This window comes from Corvus hawaiiensis, chromosome 5, assembly GCF_020740725.1.
Source record: "Corvus hawaiiensis isolate bCorHaw1 chromosome 5, bCorHaw1.pri.cur, whole genome shotgun sequence".
NCBI classification, from domain to species: domain Eukaryota; kingdom Metazoa; phylum Chordata; class Aves; order Passeriformes; family Corvidae; genus Corvus; species Corvus hawaiiensis.
In genome coordinates, this window is record NC_063217.1 from 61,361,436 (window position 1) to 61,380,498 (window position 19,063).

Below are 19,063 nucleotides of genomic sequence, written 5' to 3' on the forward strand. Positions count from 1 at the left end.
GGAAGGGCATGTGTTCTCACACTGCTGGATCCCTCTGGAGCATGCAGCCATTCAGATGACTGTAGGTAGAAATGCTTGGGAAATTTGCACAACCAGTTTCACATCTATTAAAGGCACCATACAACTGGAAAGGCATAGCCTTTGTTTGAAAGAGATCTTTAGCTTGACAAATTTACTGCTGAAAGCAAGATGTGTGCCACAAAGTAAAACATAGTATCATTCCACATTTTATTTCACTGTTTTTCAAGTATCTCAGTAAAACTGCCTTTTTCCTGTTAATCATCTACAAAACCAAAATTTTGGTAATGCCAGAATTGTTCCAGATGCTACAACAAGAAGTAATAAAATGAAACAAGGTAAGCAACCTTTTACAATAATTCACACAATATGCATCTCAAACCACAGACTTATGTATCATTGTATTTCAAATGTTAATTAACTTAGAAGCATGAAAGCCATAGCAAATTTCATAAGTTAACATTTATCTGATTTTACCTGTTCCTAAAAAAGTCTCCTAGATCATCTTTTCTTTTCTTGGGGGGTGGGAAGGGGAGAAGGGGAATAGGGAAGCAAATTAAAAGAAGAAAAGTAAAGAACTTGAAAACTTGGCTTAGTTATAATGTAGCTCCTGGCCACTGTTTGGTATGGCTATTTTCAGCCTCTGAACTTACCCTCTCATCTAACTGTGAAGAAAGTTAATTCAACAGTATGCACTACCCACCAAATACGGCTGTAAATTTTTTGGGAAGGAGGGTGATGGGGAGGTTGAACATATGGATGCAGTTAAGGTAAAAACAGATGTTTGTTACTTTTCTTTGCAGCAACACTCAGAAACTAAGTCAAAATTGCTTTTTTTTCATGTTTATGTCTGAAAGAACTATAAAATTAAATATGAGGGAGGGCGGGTGGAGGGGGAACTGCAGTGAGTGTCACAGAGAAAGAACGAAACGGTCTCCAGTTTTGAACTCAAATCCTCAAATGAAGGCCCATAATAGTTAAAAGGCAAGACATACACCATTTAACTCCAGATTTAAAGACCTTTAAAGGGACTAGCTCAGAGCTGCTTTCATCATGCCTCCTCAGACACAAAACACCAAACTGTCTGAAGAGCCCAGGGGCACAGCACACCCATGTTAAAATGCACGCCTTGGCCTGAGGGCACAACAAGCTACAACCTCACCATTTGCTACAGAGAGGCTGCTCTCAGGGCCTTTACAGATCTGCACTGAAGTATTCCCAGTTACTTCCCACATCTCTAAGATTTAGTTGCCAAACATTTGAAACCCCAGGTGAAATAACAACATGCATTGTAATACATATTCTTTCAGCACACGTGTCAGGGACAGAAAACGTTTTGGGTTCATCCTCCATATTTCTGCCCAGTATTTATGTCCAGAAAATAACAGCCCTTGCAAAAGTAATTACTTTGGCTCTCTGCCGCTCCTACCTCACTTTTCAATATTCAAAAAGGTTTATGCACATGTTCCTCAGTGATTTCCATTGGCTTGACTGATATGCAATTATGATTACTTGCTTTCCCCTTCCTTCCACCCAGATGTTGCTTTAGAGCATCAGAGAACACAGACCGTTTGACAGGTTTCCCTTCAGACAGGGAAGCTGAATGGCTTAGCAGCCAACCAAGGAGCTCCTTTCCCCATGGGACGGTGATTAAAATCCAGCTCTGGTAACAAGTGATCAGAAAACCACCTCTGACCAGAGAGAGCCACTTACATCCCTACAGGAATATTCTTAGTTAAATTCCTCTAGGACTACAGAAACACAGATAACACTAGCCAGAGAGCAAGCACAATTCATAACAACAGATAAAATTGCTGAAAAGAGGCAGAAGATTATAAAGAGAAGCTCTTTGTAGTACCATCTCCCATGTTCCCTAACAATCCCCATTAGATCAAGATTGTGAAAAATGGGCAAAATGCTTTTCTGACACAGGCAATGTATACACTGGCTGACTGTACACCTGCCCTGGGGATATTGCACTACACTTGACCCAAAGAAAAAACACAGCACTCAAATGTTAGTATCATAAATTCACACACTCCCATTTGCTATTTTAAAAATAAAATGAGCAGTCCACTTTCTTCATGTCAAACCAGAAAATTATTTCTCTTGTTTTGGCTTCAGAAATCAAACATTTTGTATCGAATCACTTCTATATTTTGTTTTCCCATTGAACTATTCACTTAACATACCAATTTTAAAAAATTGTCTGTACTAGCTTTGAAATCTAACAAATAGCAGGGAGGAGAATGGAGCAGAAGAAAGGCCATGGAAAAGACACTACAAGACCAAGAGTTATGTACTGTTCTCTAGGTATCATTAAACCTGACTGCAGAGTGTTTGTGACGTACCCTCTGCTAACCAAGCAGAGTGCAGAAGGCACCTGTTGCTGCCCACTAATGCAGGTACAGCTCCAACCCCAGTACCTCAGGGTTATGGCTCCAGAGCTGAAGCGTGGGCAGAAATACTGTCAGCAGCCCGCAGAGGGGGGCCTTATTAGAGCACATGAGCAACTTGGGATGGAGCAAAAAGTGCACAACCTTTGCCGGCTGCAATGTGTTAGCAAGGTCTGTTGCAAAACTGTGTGCCTCATGACACAAGAAACCAACAGATATATGGAGAAATTAAAGCCATCAAATAGAAATTAAACATTTTTTTTCTTCCTTCTTTGTACCTTCCTTGCAAGAAACGTATCTGCTACATAATATTTTTCTTTTCATCTTACCACCCCCCAGTTTCACCTCCTTCTGCCTGCTGAAAACACCAGAATTGTCTGGAGATTGGTTACTGGTCTAACTAACTACTACAGATACATGGAGGGGGAGAGGTTACCCTAATCAGGATTACTTTTTTTCTTCAAGCTGTTTGAGAGTCAATATATGAATAATAAATTATTCTGTTCACATCAGAAAAGGGGAGAAAGGAGAACAGCATAGGATGCCTTCTACCACATATTCACAAACAAAAACACTAACTCAGCTCTTAAACTACATTAAGGAATTTTCTGTGAGAAAAAAGAAAAAATGAAGTCTTTCTGTCCAGACAAATCAGTATGACAACTACATGGCAGTCATTGAAGTAAAACAGGAAGTAATCACAGTTTGTGAGAATACAAATAGAAGCCCCTCAGGGCTGTGCAAGTTGCTCCAATCTGAATATATACATTCCAGGCATATTAAACAGAGGCACAGCCTGGCCTGGCTGCAATCTCCAGCTCACGCAGCTGTCCGTCTACTGCAGCGTAATCCCAGCTGCCAATCTGAAAGAAACCAGTTAGTCAGAGCAGACACAACCAACAGAAACAAATGTCACTCAATAATGTTCAGAGGCACTGGGTTCATGGATAATTTCAAACAGTATCTCTGTCTGGAGCACTGATGTGCTCATTCAAAACACCTAAATCTTTGGCTACTGGAAAGAAGCAGATAAAAAAATACTAGAACTACAAAAACAGGTCTGGTAGTACTTCAAAGAGACTGACAGAATAAAAAGAGAAAAGAGTCTAAAAAGGGAGTTAAGATCAATGTAAGGACCTGCAAATAAAACTGGATTCAGTACAAGCAAAATCCTAAGCAGCTCTGGGACTAGTTTTTAAAAATACAACAGCTTCTGTTTTATTTGAGCACCACAACCAAAATTGCTTCCCATCTCTCTCTGGCAGCTGAAGATTTCAAGAGAGCAACTCACTGCTTTCATTTAAAATCAATAACTGCCACAGAGAAAGTAGTGGCACTGCCATGTGCAATACCCTCAAACTTCAATTTCTGGCATTATTCATTTGCTCGTCTAAATACCTAACAATCCCAAATTGTCTCATATAAAACTTCTTCCTCTGGAAAAAAGTAATCAATTCCAATCTGTTAACATTCCACAGAATTTCTTAAACACTGATGTCATCTCTATTTATTAAATAAAAAAGCTTCATTAAAATAAAACAGTCGGAAGGAGGTTAACACACAGAAGTAAAAATCAAAAATGTAGAAATGTAGTGGTCTTTAAACCAGTAGTTTAAACCAAATGTAGTGGTCTTCAGTGATCACCTTTCAGAATCTGTAACAATTGTGAAAAAGAAATAAATAACTCCTTTTGCTAAGCTATGAAATACATTTATTTAAACTCTCATGACTACTACCTACAAGACCAAACTTGCTGTTTCTAAACTATGGGTACAATGCTATCTCAGAGTTTTCTACTGCAACAAATAAACTTTTTGTTATTATTTAATAGAATGTAACATTTAACTGAGACTTGACTTTTAGATACTGCCTGAGGAAAACACCTTTGGCATGACCACAAGCTTTCTCACTCAAGCAGCAGCTATTTATCAAATATAACTAATAACTAAAATAACAAAGTTTGGTCAGTAAACACCACACACATCTACGGACACAGTGGGAACACTGATGCCCAAGTCAGACACCCTGGGCTGCAATAAACACATAGAAAAAAAACATTCAGAACAAAAATGTCTCATTTCCCAATTACTGTGGAAGACAATACAGGTATCATTTGGACAGCATAAAGAGCCTGCAAATAATCAAAGCATATTGATGACACAAAAAATTCCTGTAGCCTGTTCACTTCCATGTTTCATTCAAGGCTAAATGACTTGGTGTATAACTCTAGCTATTATATACAAGTATATCTCATCCTTTCCACATATGGAAGAGGAAAAAAAAGTTGCAAAATAGAACCAATTTATATCAAAAGGAGTTATTTTTGAAGTATTATGAACATCACTGTTACCCATACATTATTTATCTTTTGATTACTCTTTCTTATTTAATGCTGACCAACAAATATGTCAGCTGAGACTGACCAGCCAGGCACAAATCAAAATGTAAAGAGCCTAGGGGGTCTCAAGACCTCTCTGGCTCTGATAGATCCACAAGACAGGTCAAGCAAGAAGAGGTGAGGGAACTGACTGTGCTGAAAACTTCTATCCCTTGAATTTCAATCAGAAGCTGAGGAAAAAAGCACGCAGAGCTGAAGAACTAATTCATAGGAGTCACCTCCTTCCAAAAAACTTTACTACTTCCAGCCAGTTTTTTAAATCCTTACACATGGAGCATCTCAGTCCTACTTTAATTAACTCTAAAATATCACTTCTTTGCCTGCTGGATAGAGAAGCAGAAGCCGCAGGTAAAACTAGAATCTATTCTGTAATGAAGGAAAAAGGAGAACAACAAGGTAAAATATTTTTCTGGATCAGAACTTGGCTGAATACTTTTCATGTCTGTTTGTAAGCCTTGCAGTAAATAGGTACATTGAGGCAAAGGGCAATAAATCCCCATTCATCATATCAAACTCCCGGCTGAATGGAATCAAAGGAGTGCCACACCTCCAAGATATCACAGTAAGCATTTGCTTATGTTCATTTTGCTCGTTTACTCCAACACCACAGGCAGGTCACAATGTGAGCAGAGATGTGAGAACGAATAGGTAATTGATACAAACTGGTGGCAGGAGTGGTGCTCCTGTTATTTAATGCTCCTTTCACCAGAAGGAAATACTTCATCCTTTCGTGGGAGAGTCCTGATGCCCAAGACAAGCTGATTTCATTGAGCTGTGGTACTTGCCCTCATGGGAGGCCCTGCCTGTGTTACACATCCTGCTCTGGGTACTTCCCAGGAAAAGACCAAGGCATGGGCTTGGTTGCATTGCCAAGTTCACCTCTCCTTAGACACAAAATCAGTATGCTTCCTTTAAATACAGCCTTCTTCATTCCAGTTCCATATAAGGGCATTTTAATATAGATTTGTAATTAAAATGAGACCAATGCTAAACATTTATTTGGCTTTTCCCACTGTTCCCATGCTGTACAACACCAAACATGCCATCCATGCAGCACACTTAAGCCAGAGACAATTCAAAGATTGTTTTTACGGTACTTTGAATGTTGCCTGCATGTATTTGTTACTTACCGAATTCAGCACACGGAAATTTACTGCTCTGTGACAGTTATTTTATAACCATTTTATCCTACATTTAAAACTCATCACAGCCACAACAAAGACTGTTGCCCAACCTGCTAAAACCAGACTGATCGTTTTCCCAACTATTTAGTAAATGTTAACTATGCTATAAATACAAATCGTGTTTATACTCTGTGAAAGATTCACTGTTGTCAGGGCTCTCCAGCTGAGTTAGAGCTGAAATATGCTATTAACTCCTACCATGAACAGAGCTAAAAGAGTGGCCAAAAATGCTTTCTCTGGGATAAGATATCAGATCTGCTACTGCTGTCATGAAACTGGGGTCACGTAAACTAAACATCCTTGTAACTTCTTTTGGGCACAGAAGTCTCTCAAACTGTAAATATTTAAAAATAAAGTAAGACTCATAAGAGATAGACCTAAGGTGCATAAAAGCTACCCAAAGATATTAATCTTGAACAACACTTAAAAGCTATTATCCATAAAATAATTTATCCCATATGCCTTAAAGTTGAAAATAAAAGAATTATCTTTTCTCTCTACATATAATCAGAAGTGGCACATTCAAATAACAAGCCAAATGCTATGTCCAAGCTGATTCTTCACAATTTTTGAAACTCCTCAGTTCATATGGAAATGAAATATCATCAGCATAAAGAAAGGTGCCAAAAGAATAGAGAAAGCTTGCTTCTTAATGCTGAACAGACTACCTGCATGTAACAAAAATGCACTTTCTCTTCAGAGGAAGAAGTACAAAACAACAGAACCATCTAACGCTGAAAGCAAATCACCTGATGTTATTAATTTAATGGGACTTATTCTTGTTCTTTTTAGAGCTCTTATTGCTAATTTAAAAATGATTAGTCTTCCTTAAATTGCTGACTTCAAAGATCATGTTAGATGGTTTATATATATATATTTTTTTTTTTTTTTTTAATGTGGTTATGTGCTTTTTCATAGGCATGGTACAAAATTCAGGGTGCTTTGTGAAAGGTAGGGGTTCCCATACAAATCAATGATGCATTCTCCAAGTAATATTTCATCTTTCTGCTACTAACCTTGTCTCTTTCCTTTGCTTTTATCCGGTGTTTACACTAACTACATAGGGGTATCAGTGGAGAAATGGACTTTTAAGTAGTAACTGAGGGCAGCCCAGATTCACCATCGTCCTTTGTTACACTAAACCAGAGACAAGAGGAATTTCTATTCTTCTGACCAACACTGATGAAATACTCACCAATCAGGCCTAGATACAAATTATTTTCTATGGATTGTGCTTCAGCTCTTAATCAGTTACTTGTCTGAATGACTTAGATCTAATTCTACCTCCCCCCCCCCCCCCCATTCTTGGACAGCTATGGCAAAAAGAGAGCAGAATTTGTGATAAGAAGGTGCTGTGAATTCTCTCCAGAACAGCTGGATGACATTTGTCTGTGCTAAATGACTCCTTGCCCCTTCCATCCAGGCAAAAAAAAGAGCCCTTCCACAGCAGACCTTGTGATTGGGAGTTCCACAGATCAAAACACGGTGCTCAAGAGCAAGTCAACAGAAGGCAGTGACACAGCAAAGCTCTGCTGGCAAATAGAGTGTTTTCCACCAGAAAGATATTTTTACTGCTTGCCCACTGAACAGCAACTTCCCTCTGCAGCTGTCACCTCCTTCAACAAGACACACAAGGAGCAGAGTCAATGACAGCACTGCTAAAATGCTTGGAGGGGAAGAGGAGGAGGAAGGAATTGTGTCTGCAGGATGAGCAGTGCACCAATATGCCAGCAGGGATACTGGATGCCTTGCCTTGCTTCTCCTGGCTGCAGTTCCCTTCCCCCACTGGCTGCAACTCAAACCCTTCTCTCTTGATCTACTCCCCTCCCCCTGAGATTTGCGTTTGAATTATGCAAGCTTTGCACTCCCCAGGGTTTATCTGCCAAAAGGTAGCATGTGGCCCATGGTTTGCACTTTAGTTTAAAATTTTCTATTATGGCAGTCAGATCCTTTCAAAATACTTTACTTCCTTTATTCCCATAGGCAGAAAGAACGGCAGGAAAAAATTGTTCACAGCAGTATAAGAGGATGTAAAAGTTCTACATTTTCAGTTTAAAAAAAAAAGAAAGGAGGAATATGGTTTTAATCAAGTAGTTTTCCTTCCTAGATGAGTACTTCCTTCTTGTAATATATATAACCTGACTGCCTATAAAAATAAAGGTGCCAGTTGGAGCCATTTAGGAGACCTAAGGAAATTCTGCATTAACCTACATCCCTCCACTCCTCAGTGCCTTCCACCATTGTTCTGTGTGTGGCCTCTTTGATGAGTTAGGTCACCAATATCCATGCATATATCTGTGGAGATACCTCAGAAACACATGCATCATAGGCTTCTCATTACTGATGTGGTCCAGGCTCAGCACTGACTATCTATGTGGGGAAATTGCCATGGTTTGAGCACCAGCTATTATTTCCATATGATACCTAAAAGCCTCAATGGCTTGCAGGTCTCAGAATATACAGAAGCTTCTCTTTGGTTTAGGTTGGCAAATAAAAATCCATTTTCTGCTACAACTGTCAAGATTTAAAGACCCAAACCCTGAATTCTTATCAAGAGGAAAAAGCCAAAACATCCTTTTTGAAACCAAGAAATCCAGTTTAATACTTGCCTAATAAACAGATATTAACTCTGAGGTGCCATGCCTGCCTAAAAATACTGTTAATTGTCCATATCAGAAATTCATTTGGGCTCCAACCAGGAATTTGGTGGAGAAAAGAGGAGACATTTTCTGGAAAGCTGACTGAAGGAGGAAAAATAAATGCTGATTGAAGCTGCTTGGCAGCACAGAATGTAAGCACAGGTCCTCAGGGAGACAGATTAGCAAGCAGCAAGAAGGTGAGGCTGTCAAAGGTGCATGATAAATTCATTTAGCACACAGATATAGAATGATTATGCACACAGAAATACACACAAACAGATTTTTCATTACTTTCATCTCTACCCATAAGTAAAACCAGAATAAGTCACCATTGATGATGAGAGTCATTAAATTTCTGCAGTATCAATATCACATCAGAGCTGATCATATGTGTCTTTTAAAATTACATATGCACATTTACATAACAAAAAATATGCTTTACGAAATACATGTAAATGGCAAGGGATGCCTAACTAAGCAGGAAATCTTTCACTGTTTTAGTGACCTGCTTAAAAGTCCTAAATAAAAATACTCCATTGGGTCAATCCTTCAAGCAACTCAGAACAGAAGTGCTACAAGACACCATTTATTCTGCTACCTGCATTCATCAGCAAGTATTTTTGACACCATCAGTAGTGGTTCAAAATTCTACTGCTGCTGAGCTACTCCACTATTATGAACTCAACAACACTGAGGTTCTCCCTCTCCTGTTCTCATTTTCATACACCACTCAGTTCAGACAGCACAGAACTACTCAAAAATAAGAAACATTGTAGCAAAGTATGATAAAAACATGACAAATTCAAAATATTTGGTAACAAAGTGAATGCCTCTCTGAGAGGTTCCACAATTCCAGACAGATTTGTAACTTCCCTGGTCTTAAATTTTTTTTCAGGCTATAACACAAGTAAAAAAAAAAAATCACAGTAAAAATGATAAAAGAACTGTTCTAGAAAAATTAAAACTACACAAAAATTGTGTGTGGAGACTGCTACTTTCATTAGTGTTACTTCAATTATTAGTTTCATAAATAAAATTTCAATGATGGTTCATTTAATAACAAAATTAAGAACAAATTACACACAATACCCAGCCTACAATTCAGCTCACACTTTAACCAAACACTTCAAGAGTCTAATAAATACTCTTAAAAGGTAATAATAGAACCTTGCCAGTGTAGAGTGGACAAACATTATCAGTGAATTGAAAACACGGTACAGTGAACATCTACTAGATGACTCTTGGGCCAACAACTTTTCCAAATCCAGATGATGACATTTTTTCTTGTAAGCCACATGTCCCAGTAGCCCTTTTCTTAGCTCAGTTAAGGGTATTTATGTGCACTATCTGTATTTTAGGTTTAAATTGACTACGATGCAGTTTCCAGACTGATAGTAAGCCATGTAATGACAACACTGAGCCATCGCTTTGGTTGTAAGCCAGTCCCTGTGTCCCATCTAAATAAAACAGTTGACAAGATTCCTATTACTTTGTTTTCATGGACTTGGAATATTTTATAACAAGGGACCACTTACATTTATTCTATAATTAATATACTTGCAGCTATACTTAGTAGCAATATAGTGTCTGAAGAGAGGACATAAAATCAGTCAAAAATCACCCCATCCTGCCCTTTTTTAAACAGCTGTTTAGCTGGAAGAGAAGAAACTTTTGAACCCACAGTATTCTATGAGATACTTTGGCAAATAAATTTTCTGAATGATGTTGAGTCTGAACAAAGCTCCTGATCTTTCCAATGCTGAAATATTTACTTTTGCATATGAAAAATACAGGACAAGTTATTTTAATTTGATAACAAACCAAACTAAAATATCAGAGGCTACAAAACTCTGATGTTTGCTACACATGCAAGACTGCACTTAAAGAGAACTGTTAAAAGTGCGAAAGTAAATTCAGAAGCACAAGCCAAATCAAGGTTGCTCACTGCCACTAAGATCCAGTATCGGGGAACAAAATGACTGAACTCAGCAACTGAAGCAATCCTTGAACTTTTATTATTATACTGGCATCAGCTTGGGCTGAAATCCAGGTACACAAAGTTTAAGAACAACTTGCATCCTTGTTCTATTAATTCTGCGTGCTGTGACAACTGGTTCAGGCACCTTGCATTTGACTGGCCTGTGGCCAAACCACAAGAAAACACAAAGAAACTGAACATTCACCAGAAGCCTTGAACAATGAGGAGTCTTTACAGTTTCAACACTGCTGTGGTTAACGAAGACTTTTCTATATTTATAAAGTACAAACTCACCTCTCTCAGTACAGAATCCGTTATTGAACTTAAATTAACAGCTCCTTCATAAGTCAAATAGTAGAATACATTGAGGGACCTAACAGCCTCTGGCCCTTGTTGTTTGTAGCCAAAAATCAGATCAATCCACTGGTGAAGCTGGCAGGAAACAAACTCACTTTCCAACGCCTGTGGAAAAAACCACACACAAAACACAAACTTGAGTTCACCAGATAGTAATCATTTGGTAGTAGCAGAAACATTTTTTTATAGCATGCAAAATTATCTTAACAAATCTAAATACAGAATTGAGAAGAGTATTTTAGACGTTCTATCCAAAAAAAGGTGGGCCTTGTGATAGATGCCAGAGTCTCATGCCCTACTTCCCACCGACTGGGAGACTTCACTTTTAAAACTAATAGTGAAAATAAGAAAAAAAAAAACCAAAAAAAAAGGCAGTAAGTGGAAAGCATTGGTACATTTATACACAGCCAGGCTATGTTTTTACGAACTCCCAAGATAAAACTGTGCTTTCCTTTGTGATCTGCATGCTAAATAACAACAGCAGGATTATCTGATTCTGACAGCCAGAAGATTGATAGAATTTGGGAAACAGGACTAGCTAACCAGTGATGTTAGGGTAAAATTTTTTTCACAGGCTGGAAATATGAAACTGCTACTACTTTCACACATTTCTTGTTTACAAACCTATACGGAAACCTATACAAAAGTACTGTGCAGAATGATTAAACTGTTTTTCTGAAGACATTATCCAGGTCCAACCCAACCCCCAACACAAGAGCATCCAAGAAACACTATATTAACAGGTAACCTAAAAATCATTGTCATCTAAAGAGTTAACTCATGTGGATTAAATCATTATCAGGATTTGCTTTTTCTATTTTGTACAGAGGATTCAAAGTATTTCTGATTTGAATTACCAAATGAAAAAACATAACAAACAGATATTCTCTTCATCTAGCAAAATGAATGGCATTTTCCCTGCAAAGGAAATTCCTAATTTTGAGCAGAGGAAGTTGAAATTAATCTGAAAACCAAGGAAATCACTCTGCAATTTGCACACAAAAATGATGGGTTTGTTTCATTAACTGATGCCTGAAAACAACATTTAAATTGACACATAAAACCAGCAATTGTCTTAATTTGTGTGGTGCACTCCACACAAAAGCCCTAAATATGTTCAAATTAGAGCAAGCTGCTTGATTGTCACTGCAGTCTCATGTCATATTAATGCATGACAAACATTAAACCATACACTTAAATGGCAATTTATATCATTTAAATGTTTACTGCCACACCAGATCATCACTCATTTAAATGTGACTTTCTGACAGCTAATTTCAGTTAATTTTCCTCGATTCACTTAATTAGAACTTTCAATCAAGAAAAGACCTGTACATATCTTAGACATCATATCATTCTTTTTTTACTATTACTTTTATTAGGATGCTGAATTGCTGAAAACATTCTTTAAAATGAATCCCCACACAGTATAGTATCTGTTTGGACAATCAAATAGCAATACCTTACATCTATGCTAGACAGGACTTTTTTTTCTTTTTAATTTAAAAAACACCCAATATTTAGACACAAACACACAATTAAAACGATAAAAAAACCACAAGTGGGCCAATTAAAAATTAATGATTTCAAAATTGTTTAATAAGATAAAACCAGTCAGGAGTCTCATGAGTGTCCATAATACTGCAATGTGCAGCCATAAAATTCTACAGGGCTCAGCAAATGACAATGATAAGAATTAATTTCCACACTATCCTGCTAAAAAAAAATTAACCCTAGAACATACATACTGTTATAACTATTTAATGCCAAGAAAAATAAAGAATGTTAGGAACTTGTGATTTTTTTTATAGATACATATGTAAATATTCAGCATGTGTTGCAGTTTTTCATACTCTCCTTTTCTACAAAAGCTAGATTTTCAATGAGTCATATTACCCTCACAAAGGGACCTGCATAACTAAAGGAATACCACTGCCAACTCCTTAGATTAATGTAAGTATAAATGTGATTTTTTTTTTTTTTCCTTAAAAAAGCAAAACTAAAACACTTTGCCTTCTCAGGGAATGGCTGGGAGCCATCCTGACCTTACTTCTCGTTTTCAAGTTTGAAATTATTTTACATTTGAAATTTGTACAGATGCAAAAGTAGATAATTTTTTTTTGCTTATTAAGCCATTTAAAAATCTTAGTTGCCAAACCCCAGGTGAAAGGGATGACTGAAAACCAGCTACAGTCAGCATCAGGACATCAAAGGACAGACCAAACAGCACACAAATTCAAAGGTCAAATAAGCTTGCCTGATATTTCAGGTTCACAGTTAAGGTCTTGGTTGGAGGGAAGTGCTTATGCTATGACTTAATCAATGGAGGAACAATAATTAACAGCTTGTAAAATGACTAAAGAATAGACTTCCAAGGAAAACAACACCCTGTACCAGATCAGCAAAGTGACGCACTTTGCAGCCACTCTGGTATATTTAAATAGGGATCCTCGTAAGAAAGCATCTGAGAAATACAGAGCTTGCAATTTGCAGAACTATTTGGTTATAAAAAGAAGGGGGTTTACCTTCTTTGTTGCTTTTAAACATTGCTGTTAGCTTTTACCTCTTGCAAACCTAAGCCAAGCCTATCGATGGGTCAGCATTTAGGGTTACTTCAGCCTCAACTTCATTTAGGATAGGCAGTGCTCGTTTAAGGCTCGAGTTAAATCCAGCACCCAGCCATGGGATATGAACATCCTTTCCATGCTGCTCCTTGAGCAAATAGAGGAGTTGCCAGCGCTCCCAGGGCAGAGCGAGCACAGCGCTCTCCCTGTGCTCTGAGGGAAATGTGCACAACAAGGACACCCTCGAAAATGTCTGGCAAAATACAGCAATAGCCGATCCCATCGAGTTACTGTAAAACAAATCAGGGACTAATGTCCAATTGTTACAAGATCAAACAAGCCCACGGAAAGACAGTCACGTGAAGCGACACACAGATTGTCAATTCTGTCCACAGGGGACTCATATTAACTTTGACAAACTGTCTTGGGGCTGATATCTGTTTCTTTAATGAGATCTATTAGGCAGAGACTAAAACACTTCAGATATGCTAAAAAGTACAGTATACAGATGTCAAACACAAACACCTATTAGTAACTTTCATTTCTCTATTCCCAAGGTAGAAACACTTCAGACACATCAACAAATAGAAGCTTTGATCTAACTAGGAAATTTTAGTTTAGTCATAAATATTTTTTGAATGCACAATCTGATGTCACTAAATATGAGCAATCAAAACTATCACGTCGTGAACAACTCTGAAATTCACTATTTTATGATCATCTTTTTCTGTCCTGTTTTCCAAAAGGACTGAACAGAGAATAATTTACTGCTGGCAACCAAAGACTAACATCAGTCTAATACTAATACAAATGATTTGGTAGAACAAGGAGGGAATGACAAAAAACATAAAACTAGCAGGTTAGGAATGATTTTTCCTTTTTCCAGTACAAATTCTCTGAAGATTTATCAAGATATATTTTCCCAAACAATATTATACCTTTGGAATCAAGACTTGTATCTTCAAAGTGACTACCATTGGCTTTTGCCCTCTACTTTTATTTCTGCTTTAGATTTTATGCAGTGACATATAACATATGAAGTGATGTCTATTAAAAATGAATATATACTGTGCTTGAGTTTGGGATGTTCCAACACTGAAATTAGATGAAAGGTTTAACTGCCTTTTTTTTTTTCCATCAGCACAGATATATATTCACAGTCAAGCTATTCAGAAATAAATGACAGACTTACTTGCCTTATTCCTATGCTGATTAAAGGAAAGTAATTTTGAAGCACAGCATAAACATGCATGCCACTCTTATTTGAACGACAGAAAAGGAGTCCAACCCATACAAAATGTGGTTTATGAAATGTTAAAATGAAAAGAGAAACTGATGAGAAACCAAAACTACCCGTATATGAATAATCTTCCCTATTTACTCAATTGAAAAAAAAAAAAAACCTCAAATAACCAAACCAACAAATCCAGGCATACACTTCACCAGCAAGTAAGAAATAAATCTCAAGTAAAAATAATTGCCTGTTACTTTTAATGGACTAAACATTTTAATTCCCCTCTGAAAGAATTTTCTCTGAAACGCTTAAAATGGAGTCTCTTTTACATGCCACTTGAAAAATATTTAAGGATGAACAGAAAAGCGTGAATTAGGATTTCACACATTTTTAGCACAACCACAACTTTCAGGTGAAAAATACTCTTCTTGAACACGACAAAGCACCCACATAACTGCAGTAGCAGGTAACTACTTTAAACTAAATAGTGTTCTGGCTTGGAAACACGTGTGTGCACATGCATTCAAAACAAAACCCCAAACCCAACAAAAGCAAACAACTGGAACGATGCTTGCATGTGCAGGCTTTCAGACACAAGTTGGTAATGCTGCCTTAACATTGATATATGACCTTTGTAAGTTACAATGAAGAAGGCTGGTTTTTTCAGCCTAATTAGAACTGTTTCAAATTTTCCTGGTAAATATATGATAGAAAGTCCTTTCAACTTTTTTTTTTTATTCTAGAGTTTCTTTCCACGTCAGCCTTGTTCCAATCAAAATATGTTTTGAATTAAATTATTTTGATTCAATATGGGGATCACATTTCACTTCTAAGATTTAAACTCCAAAAAGGAAAAGTTTAGGCTGTTCAAACAAAGCAAAAGCAGCCACTTTGTAGAAAGCCATTCACATTTACCAAGACTGACAAATTGTTTGTGTGCACCATTAGGTCTAGTTTCTGCAATAGTTGCCAGATTTCCTGTCCTCCTAATAACATATTAACTCTTCAAGTGCTGGCTTTATCTTTGGAGGTTTCTCAGTAAACTCCAGGATTTAAAAAGTAAATTACCAAACGTGCTTTCACCAGCGACACTGTTTGATCACATGGGTAGACATCTGAGAAAAAAGATGTATATAAAGTTATTAGAAAGATACTGAATTCAGGCCTGCCTTGAGGATATCAGAAAGAAGAAGACAGCAAATGTACTAAGTAGAAAACTCCATGTTCTGCATGAGGTAACACAAATTTCAAATGGATGAAAGGAACATCAAAACCATTTACATGACTGGTGGTTTTTTACTTGGTAAGTAACTATTTCAAGCAAATGCATTTAGTTTTACTTACTGTACTTCACAAATTCTTTTAAGCATGAAATACTCAAGAAACTGAGCATTACTTACAGAAAAAATTAAAGTAACTATTTCATTTTTCCTTTGTGTGTGTTCCAGAAACACACTGCCAATTCTTCATTACTGTTGTAACAAAAGTGAACCTTTTACTTTATTTCTCTACTTGGTTACTGACACCAGGATAAAATACTCTGGAAAATACGGTCCTAATAAAACATTTAGCTCAGATGCTTTACTGAAGACAACTGATCTCACAGAAAAAAGCAGTCAGCAGTCTGAGAAGCTCAGACACAGGAGATCTCTGGAAGAGAAACTTCCCCTCCTCTGTTCCTTCTTTATATTGAACATTAAGCCACTAAATAATGACAAAAAAGAAAATTTGAGTAATAGTGTAACTTATCTTGTGGCAAGGTATATTCTGCATGAGCAGCATGTAAACAAAGAAAAATATTTTGCAATGCAATGGTTCAAACTCCTATCTGAATTTACATCATTATTACCAAAATAAGAGTAGTATGTTTAGCCAAAATCTTGAGCACATTTGTATTTTTCAGTGATTTCTATATTGAGTCTACAACAGTAATTTTGCAGTTTAAATGGAAAAGTCAGACAGCTGCTACAGATTTTATAAAATGAAAGCTACACTCCCTTTGAAATTCAGCTTTATTCTCAATTGAAATGTCTATTATTAGGTGCCAGGAATAAAAGATTTCAATGAATATGAAAAATTGCATTGGAGCATTTGTAGTTACTCTTTCCATAAAGGGCAGTGATCACCTATAAAATATTTCTCAGTGTATCCTTGATAATCTGAAAATTTGAGAGAAATACTTTAAGGCAGAACTGCTACAATTTCCTATGAACACTTTACGAACAGAACAAATCATGCATTTTTATTCTGAAGTTTCAAAGTTTAGACATCTACTTTAGGTGTTGCTTAACCTCACTTGTGCACAAATTCCACCAGCCATGGTTGTTACAATACTAACTTCCCTACTGAAAAAAAAAGAGTGGGCAAAACCTGCCTCAGCCAACTGGCTCCATCAATAAAAAGATGCTTCCCAAAAGACAGCCCAGGAATGGCCTTGTTTGGTTTCTTCTCACCAAGAGGTACAGAATAGGTATAGAATTGTCATAGGAACAAAAAACGATCAGGAAGGCTTTAATAAATTCCCCTCCACGAAAAATAATACATAAAAGCCACAATTAATTGCAGTTGTGAAATCACACAAATGGCCATCGTTATTTATAACTCTGATAATACTGATATATGTGGCTTGCATTTGTCCTTCCCCAGAGACACACAGAAAATGTAACTGGTAAGTCCATAACCATTTCTTACTACAAAGTTGGCTACAAGCAAGTATTGACAACATCAGGAGGCATTGCTGAGTTATCCACCATTTCCACTTTCCCCCACCACACCCCTGTATTTATTGTTCTCATTTAGAATGTCTCCTACTCGGTTAAGAGGATTCTCTCCTGCAGAAAAGTCATCAGCATCCTGAGGCCAAGACAGGGAATGAAAACTGTTTCTGAAAATCCTCACATACAGCACCAAAAGGAGGCAGGAAGTTCCCTCCTCCCTGAAATTCAGCAATTCCTCTCCCAGTTCCTCCAGCACTTGTTTGCATGAAGACTGACAGTCTGAATCTGGAACCTATTACCCATGGAAGCACAGGCTGTTAACCACACAGCTGACAGTTGCTAAGTCAAATTAGTTCAAATGAAGTTTTCTGTTTAAAAAGAATCAAACCCGAACCGCCAAACACCAAAATCCCACAAGACAGGACTGCATTTCACAGTGCACAGTGCTGTGCACTGATTGTCTCAGCGTCCCACTCTGCCAAGATAACTTATTTTTCCCCTCAGAAGTCTAACGCAGGGACACTGCTTCCAACACTTCAGCTAACTTGCATTACTCCGAGCCAAGGGACTTCTGCGTGGCACCTCCTTGAGCCTTGTGATCACAGCCTGAATGTCAAGCGTTAGCAAAGACAAACTGAAAGGTCACAGGACTCCGCGCCTCTGAAAGGATGGCAAACAGTGATTCACCTTTTATGTCACAGATTCTTTCCCTTTAAGAGGTGCAAACCACACACCTCGAAACTTCCAACAGGGCAACATTTGCTTGCCTTTGAGGTTGTACGAGCGTTTTAAACACTGAAGCTTGAAACAGGCCAAATTCTGAAATTCAGGGAAGTACTGGAGTACACTGATTCAGCAGTGGGGTTTTAGCTTACTTATACTTACTGAACATACAGCTAGCATAATCCTAATGCAACATACAAACTCAGTGACAGCAGTGAAGGCCATGAAGTTTTAGAAAGCACCAAAAACACGAACTGAACTTGCATCACTAAAATGCAAAAAAAGGTTTATGTGAACACAGAAAAAACTACCCTTGAAATGGCTTTCAATTAAGTATTTAGGCTGCGTACTACCACTCCATCGAATCCTCAAAGTTTGAGCCTAAGCATATTGTTTGGTTAATGGCAGCACAACACACTTCAAACTGTGAGAAACTAGTGATTTTTTAATGTATTTTACATTTAAACTGCTTGTACATTTCTTCCTTCCCTAAGACTTACTCTGTAAGCCCTAAAAGTGAACTGCTGCTTTATTTTTGCACTCTGTTTCAACAGCTTGCAGCATTTATGCTGTGCTTTGATGTGTCAGTTGTATACCCAATTCACCAGAGCTGTGATGATCAACAAGTATTAGTATGCATGTAAGAGGAGACAGAAATGGTTGCAAACACATGGTCTTCAAATCACTGCAAACAGCACAAGCAAACATCTTAGAGGAGTTGTAGAGACTAATCTAATTTGTCTTTGAAGCCAGTGGTGGGGGGCAAAAAAACGCTCCAGAAAAAATTGTTTAAGATTAGGAAACGGTATGACAAAAGGTCAAGGAATTTAAAATTCAAAACACAGTTTAGATGCA

General features: G+C 37.5%; 1 protein-coding gene across 4 annotated transcripts in view; it reads right to left on the reverse strand.

Moving 5' to 3' along the window:
• LRBA (LPS responsive beige-like anchor protein) overlaps positions 1–19,063 on the reverse strand; it is a 373,995-nt gene that overhangs the window by 45,183 nt on the left and 309,749 nt on the right. For all 4 annotated transcript variants that reach the window (XM_048304274.1, XM_048304272.1, XM_048304273.1 and 1 more), the window contains one exon: positions 10,908–11,075. In XM_048304274.1, coding sequence (XP_048160231.1) covers positions 10,908–11,075 — 168 coding nt within the window. The remainder of the gene's footprint in view (positions 1–10,907; positions 11,076–19,063) is intronic.